The sequence below is a fragment of the Monodon monoceros genome, unplaced genomic scaffold (genome assembly GCF_005190385.1).
Source record: "Monodon monoceros isolate NGI ecotype Baffin Bay Population unplaced genomic scaffold, NGI_Narwhal_1 Super_Scaffold_3, whole genome shotgun sequence".
NCBI lineage: Eukaryota > Metazoa > Chordata > Mammalia > Artiodactyla > Monodontidae > Monodon > Monodon monoceros.
The window spans coordinates 63,535,417-63,547,935 of NW_021703780.1; the positions used below are offsets into that span (position 1 = coordinate 63,535,417).

The 12,519-nt window shown below is 52.7% G+C and overlaps 1 protein-coding gene and 1 non-coding gene across 4 annotated transcripts; one reads left to right on the forward strand and one right to left on the reverse strand.

Annotated features, from left to right (window-relative positions):
• Positions 1-1,182: 1,182 nt before the first annotated feature.
• LOC114908133 (cytochrome b-c1 complex subunit 1, mitochondrial) lies at positions 1,183-9,840 on the reverse strand. 3 transcript variants are annotated; one of them, XM_029244458.1, is made up of 13 exons: positions 9,727-9,840; positions 9,333-9,476; positions 7,694-7,780; positions 6,459-6,588; positions 6,069-6,267; positions 5,408-5,487; positions 3,702-3,817; positions 3,320-3,463; positions 3,019-3,179; positions 2,811-2,896; positions 2,238-2,326; positions 1,816-1,891; positions 1,183-1,375 (listed from the first exon to the last, which is right to left on the reverse strand). In XM_029244458.1, exons 1-13 carry the CDS (start codon positions 9,793-9,795, stop codon positions 1,311-1,313), a joined length of 1,446 nt encoding a protein of 481 aa, XP_029100291.1. In that variant the 5' UTR covers positions 9,796-9,840; the 3' UTR covers positions 1,183-1,310. The 3 variants fall into 3 exon arrangements, with proteins under 3 accessions (XP_029100291.1, XP_029100292.1, XP_029100293.1); XM_029244459.1 differs by having other exon boundaries at positions 9,333-9,473; positions 9,727-9,836; XM_029244460.1 differs by having other exon boundaries at positions 9,745-9,810.
• Positions 9,841-12,447: 2,607 nt separating this feature from the next.
• TRNAE-UUC lies at positions 12,448-12,519 on the forward strand. Its single transcript has one exon. It is a non-coding gene; the product is annotated as a tRNA-Glu (tRNA).

Genomic DNA, 12,519 nt, shown 5'->3' on the forward strand with positions numbered 1-12,519 from the left:
CACGCTTGGCACTTGCTGTTCCCCAGCCTGGATATGCTGTGTCTATAACCATCCAGGGGTGGGCCTGTCAGGGTTCTGCACTGTCCAGCAGCTTCTCTCCAGCTGTTCACAAAGTAGGATGACCTGAGTCCCCCAGCCTTGGGTTCTAGAAAGCACTTGACAGTTATTTCCTAATTGACAACTTGTGGCAACAAACAGAGCTGAAAGGAAAAGCACTGGGGTGGAGTGGGAGCAAACTGAGGGCTGTTTTGGCCACTGCAAGGCTGGGATGCTGGGGCACTTCTGAATAGCCATCTTCTCAAGAAACCTTGTCCCAGAGCCCTGTCCACAAGTGCCAGCAGCACCTCCCTCACAGCAAAATTGGGCCCCACACTTCCATTCCCCCACTGGGATCCCAGGGAACCTGACTGTGGAAGGGTTGGGGGGCACAGGAATAGGGGCCTATCTGCCCACCTGCCTTGGGGACCATTGCCCAAAGGTGGCAGGGGGACTAGACAGTTGAGAGCTCCACCAGGTCCTCAGGGAGATGAGGAGGGGACTGCCAGGCCAGCAGCTCAGACTTGCCTGGGACAGACCAAGTCTAGGGAGGGGGCTCAGGCCCCACTGAGCTCAGGGATATTCTTGGAGCCTGAGTCAGCGGCAAATCAAGGCAAAGGATTCTTGCCTTGCCTGTCCAGGCAGCAGTTAGAAACCAAATGGGAACACTATGCCCCAGGCTATCCTCCTCCCAGAATCCAGAGTAAACATATGAAGGAGGCTCCCTCAGGGACATTCCTTGGCCTCTCCTGGTCTGTCTGGGGTACGAGGGTCCGCCGGAGGGTGACCGCACAGGACCCACAGCAAGGGGCTTCCCACCTGAGACCCCTGAGTTCCCAGGCTGGGACCTCTACCAGGGCAAAGTCTGGGCCTGCAGTTCCCATGGCCTCCCACACCTCACACTTGGGACAGATTGGCTAAGAGCATCGCCCATGTGGCTAAATGGAAACAGCTGGCCTCAGCTCCCTGCAGGCATCAAAGGCTTCCGGCCTCTGTGCTGCAGCCCCACGCTTGCCCCTCGCTAAGGACACATCAGCCTGTGGGAAGGCAGAAGGATCTAGGAGATACAGAACCGGGAGGAAGTCCCTGCTCCCCAATCCACTGCCCAGTGGACCCCATGCCAATGCCAAGAGAGGGACGCGGCAGTTCTCAACACAGGACTTTATTGGTTGGTGGTTATCTGCAGCACAGGTTTGAAGGACTGAGGTGGTATGTTTGTGGTTGGGGGGACCACAGACCCGGGCCCCGCCCTTTCGCCTGCACAGGCTTCCTGCCTAGAAGCGCAGCCAGAACATGCCGCTACGGATCCGGTTATAATCTGGAAGCTGTTCAATGGGCCCTGTGGGGATAAGGTGGGGCGTCAGGGTGAGGTACCTGGCCTGTACAGAGACACCTGGCCCTGCGCCGCACCCCATCCAGAGCTGCCCAGAGCAGCACATGACAGGCTTGGAGTGGAAAGAGGGAAGAGAACATTCCTCCAGGGGGTGCTGAGCCTGTCCCTTCATGCTCTGGCCTTTGGAGCTCCACCCCACACATGGAGGTGTCCATTACCTGGTGGGTGTGGGGTACTGATGGAGGCACCTTGGCAGGGAGTCAGGGAGCTGCTAGGACAGGTTTTCTGAGCAGGAACTCCCTGGCAGCCAGGCTATTGGGCAGAGCCTCTTAGGGGCCTCAACGTGCTGCTCCCCGTGAAAGCTGGGGGATGGGGGAGCAGGGGCAGAGGGGAGGCCAAGACAACAGACTGCGAAGGACAAAGAGCAGACTTTCTAGGCCACTCACCCAATCCAGCCACTGCTGGACATTGATCATAGAAGTACCTGGAGCAGACCTCACGCATGATACTGGCATCCACCTCCTGCAGGATGAAGCAGAGGGCACACTGAGTGACAGGCACCGGGGGACCACCTCTGCCAGTCAATATTATCCAGACGACCAAGATCTTCCACACGTACCATGGAGCTGCCCCTCAACCAAAAGGGGAAATGCAGCAGGGCTCTCCCTGCTGTAGACTTCCTCAGGCCCCACCCATCCCTACAGCCATCAGTGCCTCTGCCCTGCCCTCCAATTACACCACCGAGGCAGGTGACGCTGCCTAGGACACCAGGGTTGCCTACAGGAGCAGTCTGCACTGCCTCAACTCTCCACCCTCTGGGAGTCTGCCAGGCCAAGACTCCAGAACCTCTCCCAGGGGCCCTTGTTACCGCAATCCGGCTTTCCCACTCAGCCAGGGGGATGCGGCGGCCATATGTCAGAAGACTACGTCCAATGTCCTCACAAACAGGAGTGGTGCCTGCAAGGGTTGGGGGAAGTTTACAGGTCCACATGGTCCAATCCACGTGGGTCCAAGCCAAGCATGCGAGGGTGCCCCCAAGAAGCCCCGGCTGAGAGCACTACCCCCACCCACCAAGCAGCCCACCTCGCTGCCAGTGAAGCAGCACGGAGTGAGAGTGGGAGCAGCGTCCTCGGCATATGTCCCAGAGAGGCTGCCGAAGTGCTTCACGGTACACACAGAACCTCCAGCGCTCTGGGCTGACCTGGACCTTGGTCTGACCTAGACCACAACCCTCACTTGTACAACCACCTGTCACTGTATCCATGGGGCTGTTGATCTAGCCTACCCACACCTGTACCTAAAACCCCAGGCCCCTGTGAGAGGGGTGGTGGTGGGGTATGGTGTGACCTTCGAAGTTTTCTTTTCCAATCTTGGTTAGGAACACTGGGACTGTCACTGCCAGTATGCACTCTACCCCTTGCCACAGGGCTGCAGGACTCACCGATCAGATGAGACACCAGAGCATTTCTGAGAATGTTTTTGCCCCGGACCACCTCGCTCTCTGTGGCACTGGTGCAAAGGCGCATCCTAGAGCAGGGGTGGGGCGGGATTCATCCTGAGAGACGGTGCTGTCTCTGAGCCTCCCACGGTCCTGCTCAAAGGGCCCTATTCCCTCCCCACCTCCCTGGCAGCACTAGGCCGCCACTCACCACTGGCCCTGTAGGAAGAACATCATGTCGTCGATGCTCATGTGGTCGCAGACAAAGTGTGCGCCCAGCAACCCCGTCTCTGCATAGCAGATGTTGAAGGTCTGGAAACTCTGGCACAGCTTCTTGGTTGCAGCAACTGCAGCCAGTGGGCTGGACAAGTGCTACCAGGGATGAGGGTGGTCAGCACCCACCCTCCTGTCTGCAGTCCACACCCCAAACCCCACAGTACAAGCGCCCACAGCCCAGCTCCCTCTCTTCCCTGAAGACAAGGTCCCATCCCATGCCCACCCCTGGCACTCACCGTGCCACCACCGTAAGTGCAGTCATAGTGGCCAATGATGGCATTGGCCACCTGGAGGGCCACATTGTCCGGGTTGGCCCAGCCAGGCCCCTCCACTGCAATGGCCACATGGGCCAAAGGCAGGGCATCATCACGGTGGCGGATCTGAAACAGTACATGGCAAAGCTGAGGGACAGCCAGATTTCCCAGGTGACCAGCAAAGGTGCCAAGTGTGGGTGGAGAGTGTGCATGCAAGTGTGAACACGTGTGCCTGTGAGGCAGCAGCCACAGGACACCTGGCCAACTCGAGGCATCTCCGGAGTCATGAAGATAGCCATGCACATGAGGGTGCCCCCAAGAGGTCCCGGCTGAGGGCACTACCCCCGCCCACCAAGCAGCCCACCTCGCTGCCAGTGAAGCGGCAGGGAGTGAGAGTGGGCACAGCATCTTCAGCGTATGTCCCAGAGAGGCTGCAGAAGTGCTTCTGGGCGAGGTCTAGCAGCTGCCGGTGCTCCACCCCTGCCGAGACAGACAGCAGAGTTACTGGCCAGCCAGGGCCCAAGGCACAGGGTAGGGGAGATCACACACAAGCAGAGGACCCCATGTCCTGCCTTGGTGGGAAACACCAAAAGGAAGACGTGACATCAGGACAAGGTGAGGAAAGAGGACCCTTCACAGACACACCCTATCTCACGGGCAGGGCAGGCACCTCAGGGTCAAACAGCTTCCATCACCTCAGCCACAGGGAAGCAGCAGCATGCTGAGCTTAAAAAGGGGTTCCCATGTGACACATTCCCACCAGCACCAAGGACAAGACTGGTACTCCCTGGGCATAAGGCCACCTGCCCTGCCTTCTCCCTCTGGCCCTTCCTCAAGCAGATCCTATGGAGGCTGGCAGGTGAGAGGGCACAAAGAGGTGCTATGCAGGGCTGTGACTAGCTCCGGGGTCCCCTGAGAGCTGGGGACGTTTACTAGTAACGTTACAAACTCACGCCTCAGGACCCCTCCTGGACCTCACCTCTGCAAGAGGAGGCCGTTGCTGCCATAGCGCCTTGACCAGTGGGCGCTGTGGTAGTAAGCAGCCTCCCCCAGGTACGGCCTTCTAGGTGCCTCTGCCGTTTATTCTTTCCTTCCCTGAGCTCAGATCCTGTTGGACTTAACAAAGTCTGATGCGTCAGTAGCTCAGACTGCTCCTGGTCCCGAGGTTCACTGGCCCCAAGGCCACCAATCATGTTCTTCCTATCAATTTTTCTTGCCCAGTCAGCTGTCACGACCTAAGTTGGGAAAGCACCCTGGCCCTGCTCCCGTCCCCTCCCTGCCACATCCCCTCCTCTGTCAGGTGTGTCTACCTAAAAAGCCACCCTGAGTCCCCGCACTTCTCTCCCAGCTCCTACCATCCCCCACCAGGCACCTGCAGCAAGCACTCCCTGCGCCTGCCCACTTCCGCTCTGGCCCCTACACGGCAGCAGAGCAAGCCTCAAAACACACCAGCCCGTGACACTGCTCTTCCCCTCTGCACAGACCTCCCACTCCCCACCGAATTAAATCCCACCTCTCTTTAAGCCTCTGTTCAAATGACACATGCTTCAAAAGCACCTCCCAATTCAAAAAAACAAACAAACAAACAAACAAACAACCACCTCCCTACCCTCTAACTCTGAGTCCCCCATTAAAGTGCCCCTACCACTGTATGCCTTCCTTTCAAGGCACTTCCTATCTGTCATGCAATGTCTGGTTTGCCCACTGACAAGGCCAAGAGAAACAGGCCTGAGGCCTTGAATCTCCCACCAGCCTACAACCTGGATCTCCTACGACCAGGTGGGGCTGAGAAAACCCTGAGGCCTGGAGAGGCCAACAGCCCAACTGAGGCCTGTACTAAAGAGCGGAGTAGCATCCCTGGGCGGCCAGTTTCAGTGGCGGTGGCAGAGGAGAATCCCACCCCACCTCAAAGAGCATGGAAGAGAAGTCACTCCCCTCAAGGACAGGGTGGGAACAGTGTCCCCAGGAGTGGAAGATCCCTATGGTCAGAACAGGGAGACTTGGCCCTGGTAACCAAGGCCACAGCCCACCCCCCTATTACCACAGGGCTTCAATGAGCCCATCGCTCACCTCCAGCTGCTGCTAAAACCATTCGAGAGGCCTTGTAATGCCGGCTGAGGTACTCAGTCAGGTCTGCCCGAGACAGCTTCCTGCAAGACATACAGCCAATTGGTCAATACCGCTCCCAAACCAGAATGATCTGGGTCACACAAAACGGGGCTGAGGAGACAGACCAGGAGACATGGCTTCTCTGGAAAGCAGGACTCCACACATTAATTGGTCCTTTCCCCATTTCTGCCACCCACCACTCTGGGGCCCAGAGGGCAGCCCTCATTGGGCCCCCCTCACATCCCACCTCAGGACAGGCTTGTAGTCCCCTCTGAGGAGGGTGAGAACTGACGGTGGGGGCTCTTGAGGGGCAACAGCAGAGCTCATCCCACCAGAGGACAAGAAGCCATGTGGAGGGATACCCAGAGCACCCTCCCTCAGGCTGGCAGGACATGCATGGAAACGTACCCTAAAGCAAAGCCCGAAATTCAAGTGAAAACCACACAGGTGTTAAAAAAGACTCACAGGGACCATGTGGCAACATAGAAAATGTCTCCAGTTGTGTGAATTAGGAAAATAAACAGCACAGACAGCAGATCAACTAAAAACAAACTCATGTGGACATGGCCTGGCCATGCCAGAATGAGGGGACGAATTCCACCCCAGACCAGCCAACACTCACCTGACATTCTCATTGGACCCCTCCACGGCCTGGGCTAGAGGTGTGCCCTGGAATGCTGTGGCATGCAGGTAGTCAAAGACCACGTCCCGCATAGATGCATCATTCTCCTGCAGCTCCTGCAGGATCACATCACGCTCCTTCTCAACCTGGGAGTCTTCTAGGCTGCAGTTCTGCACAATGTCGGCCAGGAGCTCCACAGCTGCATGCAAGAAGGACAGGTTTGGTGACCAGTAACAGGACAAAACCCCAGGCCTGACACCACTGGTTGCTTTGTTGCAAGGCCATACTCTAAGGGTAACCCCATTCTTCAGCCAGGCCAGGAGCTCCTGAGTGCCTGTCCTCTGCACTCCTGGGGTCCTACTGGTGTCCCGGCCCCATCCTCCAGTGTACCTTTTGGCAGGTCCTTAGACAGTGCCTTGATGTAGTAAGCTGTGTGCTCCCGGGTGCTGTAGGCATTAAGATGGGCCCCCATGCTCTCTACCTCCTTCTCCAAGGCAATGCCAGGCCGATTCTTTGTTCCCTGGAACCACACATCAACAGGACAAATCAGGAGCCACATGGGAGCCCAGGACCCCATCCTCACAGGCTAAAGTCCCAGCAGGACCACTGGTCCACAGATATCTCCCTCAGCAAAGACTCTGGGGTTATACAGCCCAGAGGCTGTGCTCACCAAGTGCTTAGCAGGCCTTAAGCCAATCAACGCCACAGCATCGAGGACCAAGAGAATGAAGACATCCAGGGGCCAGGAAAGAAGGGCATGGCCAAAGCAAGTGCTACCTGAAATCCAGAGCTCCCATACCAAGAGGGGGTATAGCATTTGACTGAGAGCTCCCATACCAGCCTGATCTTACCAGCACTCCCTCTCCTCTTACTGACAGTCATGGTCAGGTAAGCTCACACCTGTGCTCAGGTGATGCTACCACTACCCATTCTCCCTCATACCATTTATATGACTCTGTGTGTGTGCTATGGCCTCTGTAGGACTCAACCTTAGTCCAGTGTGTGTGTATGTATGTATGCGTGTGTATGGCAGTGCTGCTGTCCAATGACACACACACGTATCAATGTGTTGAGACTGACACACATAACTGTGATGCTGGACCTGGCTAGCTGCCCATTCCTGCTCCACAACGCCACCTATCCCGTATCTTCTCCATTTTTTTCATTCATTTAAGAACTCAGTCTCCACTCCATGCGAACACGAGGTGGCTTAGGAGCTGTTCCCATCCTCAAGAAAGCTCCTACTTACTTCTATAAACAAGAGATGCACAGCATTTTACAAAAACTAAATCTGTGGGTTTGTTACAATGCACGTGTACATCCACAATTCTATATCCGTGCATGCACACAACACAGGCCTGGCCTCTGGTGAAGAGCAGGGCTCCTATGGCTCCCTGGGGTTTTTCTGGCTCTGGGGGCCTTGTGCAGGGGTTCACCAGATAGGCGCTCACTCAGAAGAGGCCAAGTCCACATGACTCCTCCCAGAAAAGCCATCCAGAGATCTCTTTCCCCTGCTACCCTGCTAAAACCCATAACTGAGGAGGCTGACTTTTCTGAACTGCATCCCCAGGAGGACAGCAGGAAGCCCTAAGCCCAGGGGAGATGCAGGACTTTAGGAGCCTCACCTTGAAAGCCAGATGCTCCACAAAGTAGCCTGCCCCGTTGTTCTTCTCAGTCTCATAACGGCTGCCAGCATCAATCCACACCCCCACCTGGACAAGAAACCACCAACAAAGGTAACAAACAAACCACCTCAGCCCCCCTTACACTCCACCCTGCAAGACTCAGCACAAGCCCCAGACAGGGGCTCACAGTCCCACGCTGGGGAAAAACTTCTCAGCAGGACCCCTGTGCTTAGAGGCACAGGGCACCAGCTGAATGACTGCAGTCACACTGCATCACCTCTCCTCCCTGCTCTATTTCCTGACTGGTTATCGAGACTCGCAGGGAAGCTTCAAACCAGGCACGTTCACCTGTCCCATCACCACAGGAAATTCTTAAATTCAACCTCACTTTTCAGTTGATTCTTTGTTTCTTCTAGGCAAGCAACTAATCATTTGAAAACAACTTCTTTTCTTCTTCCTAAAAATTATACCCTGCCTTTTTTCTGGTGATTGTGTCCTTTCGCCATTAAAGGAGAGGCTATTGGCTTAAACACTGAACATTTTATCGTAAGTAGCCTTCGTTCACACTTTAAAAAAAGTTTTAAACAGAGCTGGACACCTAACACTGCCAAGTGTCTCCTTGGCACCCAACGAGAGAATCTTATAATTTTCTTAATAGCCTCCTGGTGTGCTGTGAAACACAAACCACACTACTCACCCCCATGGTGACATAGACCTAATCTTTTAATTTACTATTTGTTTCATAGCTGACTTAAAATGTTCACATTTACTTTCCTAAGAGATGTTGATACACGTACCATACGTCATAAATTCTTTACATGAACATCTATTACATCTATAACATCTTCGAAAGATACATTTTACAATCCATGGTATCCTTTGATTATAACTGGCAGCATTCTTTTCCTGCCACTAGAGCACAGTGATGCTCCTTACAATCTAGAGCATCTTAGTGTCCATGAAATACAGCATCCTCTACCAAGCTTTCTTAACAGGCTGTGGGTCGGCTTACACAGGTGCCATGTAATAAGGAAGTTGCCCATCACCTTTTGTTGTGTTCAGTAACAACTTATATCACAGGACATTATTTGTTCCTGGAAAACTGAAAGAATTTACCAATAAAAGCACCTGAAGTTTGGGGTGGGGAGGAGACGGTTCGCTTCTTGAGAATCTTCTCTGTTTATCTAGCCAAGATTTCTATCTTTGAGTGAATTTTGAGGAAAATTATCCATTTAACTGGAATTTTTTAGTTGATTTCTTCTGCAATACATTTCCAGTCTAGGCAAGGGATTATGACTTTGGGCCGTGAGGCTGGCAGTCACCTAATGTCTCTGAACCCCATTTTCCTCATTGAAGGATCACTTCTCTCATATGGGCTGCTGAAGAAAAAGCTGAAAAAAGACTTGGCCTCCTGATTGGCAAGCATCACACGCTAAGTAAGTGTTGGGTACGGTGAGGATTGCCCCCAAGAAGTCAAGGCGTGGCTTGGGTAGGCAATGGGGTAGGAGGGTCAATCCTGAGGTGGCTGGGAGGAGTCTGATCCAAACCACAGAGCACTTGAGCCCAAGGTCACACCCCGACTTGGGAAAGAAGACCATGCCCAATATTGAGGTGCACTCCCGACAGCGGACCCACTCACCGTGCAGGTAGGCTGGGAGGACTGCTCCGAGGCCACTCGCAGCCCGTTGTCCAGCTGGCTGACCTGCGTCTCCGGCACGCTCTGCAGGGCCTGGGCGTAGGTGGCGATGCCCCGCAAGACAGGCGACCTCAGCAGGGCCGGCTGCTGGAAAGGGGCGACCAGGACTGAGGATTAGATTGGAGGATCGCCCCTTAGCTCTCAGGCCTGCGGTGGGATCCCCGTCTCCGCCCCCAGGCCAGCCGCGAGACTCCCATGCGTGCCCTCGGCCGTGACCTTCCCACGGCCCTGACCCCGCGACCTCCCCATTCTCGACCCGCCACCGCTAACAGCCCGCTCCCTGTCTGCTTTCCAAAGACCCGCTCCCCATAGCTCTGCACTCTCGCTGACACCTCACCGAGCGGCGGCTGCGCACCAGCACTCGCGTCCCAGCGCTGGCCGCCCGGCAAATCGCGGAAGCCGCCATCTTCTGGCTCCAGTGGACGCTGAGCCGCGCCACGCATGCGTAGAGTGGACGCAGCGGCGCGCGAGGCGCAGGCGCAGTACCGCAGACTTGGCGCTCGGCTGCTCCCTGGCGGACGACGCCGCGGGTATTCATTCTCTGCTGGTCGTTAGTTCTTGTCTTCGCGTCCCTGGGTAACAGTGCGCATTAATCCCTCTGGCTAGTCATCGTCTTGTGCGGGTCTGTTCAGGATCCAGCCCATCTTCCCTCTTCACCCGTGGTGGTGGCATTGGGGACAGAGTGCGCGATGTTTCTCGCGAACAGTGGGCGCCTCGACTCTACTGAGTGCTCAGAGCGGCCGGGCGGGCGGGGAGCGCAGCCACAGCAGGTTTGCGAATCGCAACCCCAGGGCTAAACCACCAGGGTGGAACCTGGGGCTACGAGGCTGCTGCTGAAAGTCACGGTTTTCTCTTTAAAGGAATGGAGAAAGTTCAGGCGGTTGACATGGAAAGAATTTAGCAATATATTGCTAAGAAAAAAGGAACAGTTTTAGAGACTAATTTGTGAAAAGGATTCCTTGTTTGGAAAACAAAACACACACAAAACAAAACGAAGTGCTTTTTCTAATAGGCTACATAGAAAAAAACCCAGAGGAACTCACTCTAAACTCTCATTCAGGTGACTTACAGAAAATGAATTCAGGGGAAGGGGAAAGAGGCTACCATTTTTACACTTCTGTATTATTTTAGTACATAATTTAAAATTTTTAGGGAATTCCTTGGCGGTCCAGTGGTTAGGACTCTGCGCTTTCACTGCAGTGGCCCGGTTTCAATTCCTTGTTGGGGAACTAAGATCCTGCAAGCCGCGGGTCTCAGCCAAAAATAAAAAAGTAAAATAAAAATAAATTTTTTACAAAAGATGTTTGTTGCTTTTGAAATAATAGCATATTTCTGAACTGTACTTCCTTTTACAGGTATATGAGATTTTCTGTGATCTTTCAAAATATCACTCAGAACTTTCTTTTATAAAATCAGACAGAAGATGCTTAAGTGTGCACTGATAAATATTTTGTGAACTAAAATTATGTTATGATCTTGACATGAAAAAATAAAGTGAAATAGAATCTCCTAATTAGTTTTTTAAAAACTAGTTTTTAGAACCGTCTTATATTTACAGAAGAATTGAGCAGATGGTACAGAATTTCCCATATATCCCTGCCCACATACAGGCATGCACAGTTATTGCTATTAATAGCTTACCTTATTGTGATACATTTGTTACAATTAATGAACCAATATTGACATTATTATTAACTAAAGTCCATAGTTTATTCAGATTCCCTTAGTTTTAGTTTTTACCTAATATCCTTTTTCTTTCTAGGATCCTATCCAGGATACCACATTCCATTTCGTTGTCATGTCTCCTTAGACTCCTCTTGCCTGTGACACAACCTCTTCCAGTGACCAGCGCATTGTGCACCTTCCTTCTAGCAGAGCTCCCCCAAAGAGCTCACTGCCTCCAATTCCTCTCCTCCCACTCTTTCCCAAACCCACTCCAATCCCATCCCCAATTCATTCCTCCAAAACCACACCTGTAAAGGTAATCAATGAGCTCCATGTTGCTAAATCTAATGGCCAGTGCTCGGTCTTGTTTAAAGTGATTGGCCACTTTTTCCTCCTTAGAGCCTCATCCCTTCTCCACCTTTAGTTTCCCATGCTCTCCTGTTCTTGTCCTACCTCCCTGTACATCTCAATTAAACATGCTAAAGCTGGGACTTCCCTGGCCGTCCAGTGGTTTGCACTCCGCACTTCAACTGCAGGGGGTGCGGGTTCGATCCCTGGTTGGGGAACTAAGATACTGCATGCTGTGCAGCACGGCCGGGGTGGGGGGAAAAATATGCTAAACTTGAACTCTTTACTTTGCCTCCCAAACCTGTTCCTCCCATAATTGTCTTCATCTCAGTAAATGACACTTCCATTAACCAAGTTGCTCAGGCTAAAAATCTAGGAGTCATCCTTGACTCTTCTCTCTCAAAATCCACACCCAATCTTTTAGCAAATCCAATAATTTCTAATCCAGTTACCGAACCCCCCCCTTTCCCCACCCCACTGCTACCCTGGGGTGAGAAGGGAAGGACAATGAGACAACCAGGAAGTGTGATGTGGTAGATGCCCAGGGACGGATATGTTTCAAGAGATTGGTCAAAAAGGAAATGCTGCTAAAAGGTCAAGTACAAGCAGTGGTCATTGCAATGATTTGGCAAGAGTCTTTGATGACTCATTGATCTTCTGGAATTTACTTGGCCTATGGGGTGAGGTGAGACCAAAATACCCTTTTTCCCCCTAAATTGCAAACTGAATTTTGTAACAATTCTTGACCAGGCCTCATTTCTCTATCCATCTCTGAGACTCCCTTTATTCCCCCCAGAGAGTCTCAAAACTGTAAAAGCAGGTCCATGCGGGCTGCCTGAGAGGGCTCTGGCACTCACCTTACTCTCCTCACTCAATATTTGATATACACTTCAGCTTATTCTTCTAGATATTTTTTCTTTTATTTTAATTTTAGTTTTTAAATTGTGCTAACATATACATAACATTTAGCACCTTAACCATTATTACATCTTAACATTATACAGTTCGGTGGTATTAATTACATTCAAAATGTTGTGCAGGGAATTCCCTGGCAGTCCAGTGGTTAGGACTCAGCACTTTCACTGCTGGGGCCCAGGTTCAATCCCTGGCCAGGGAA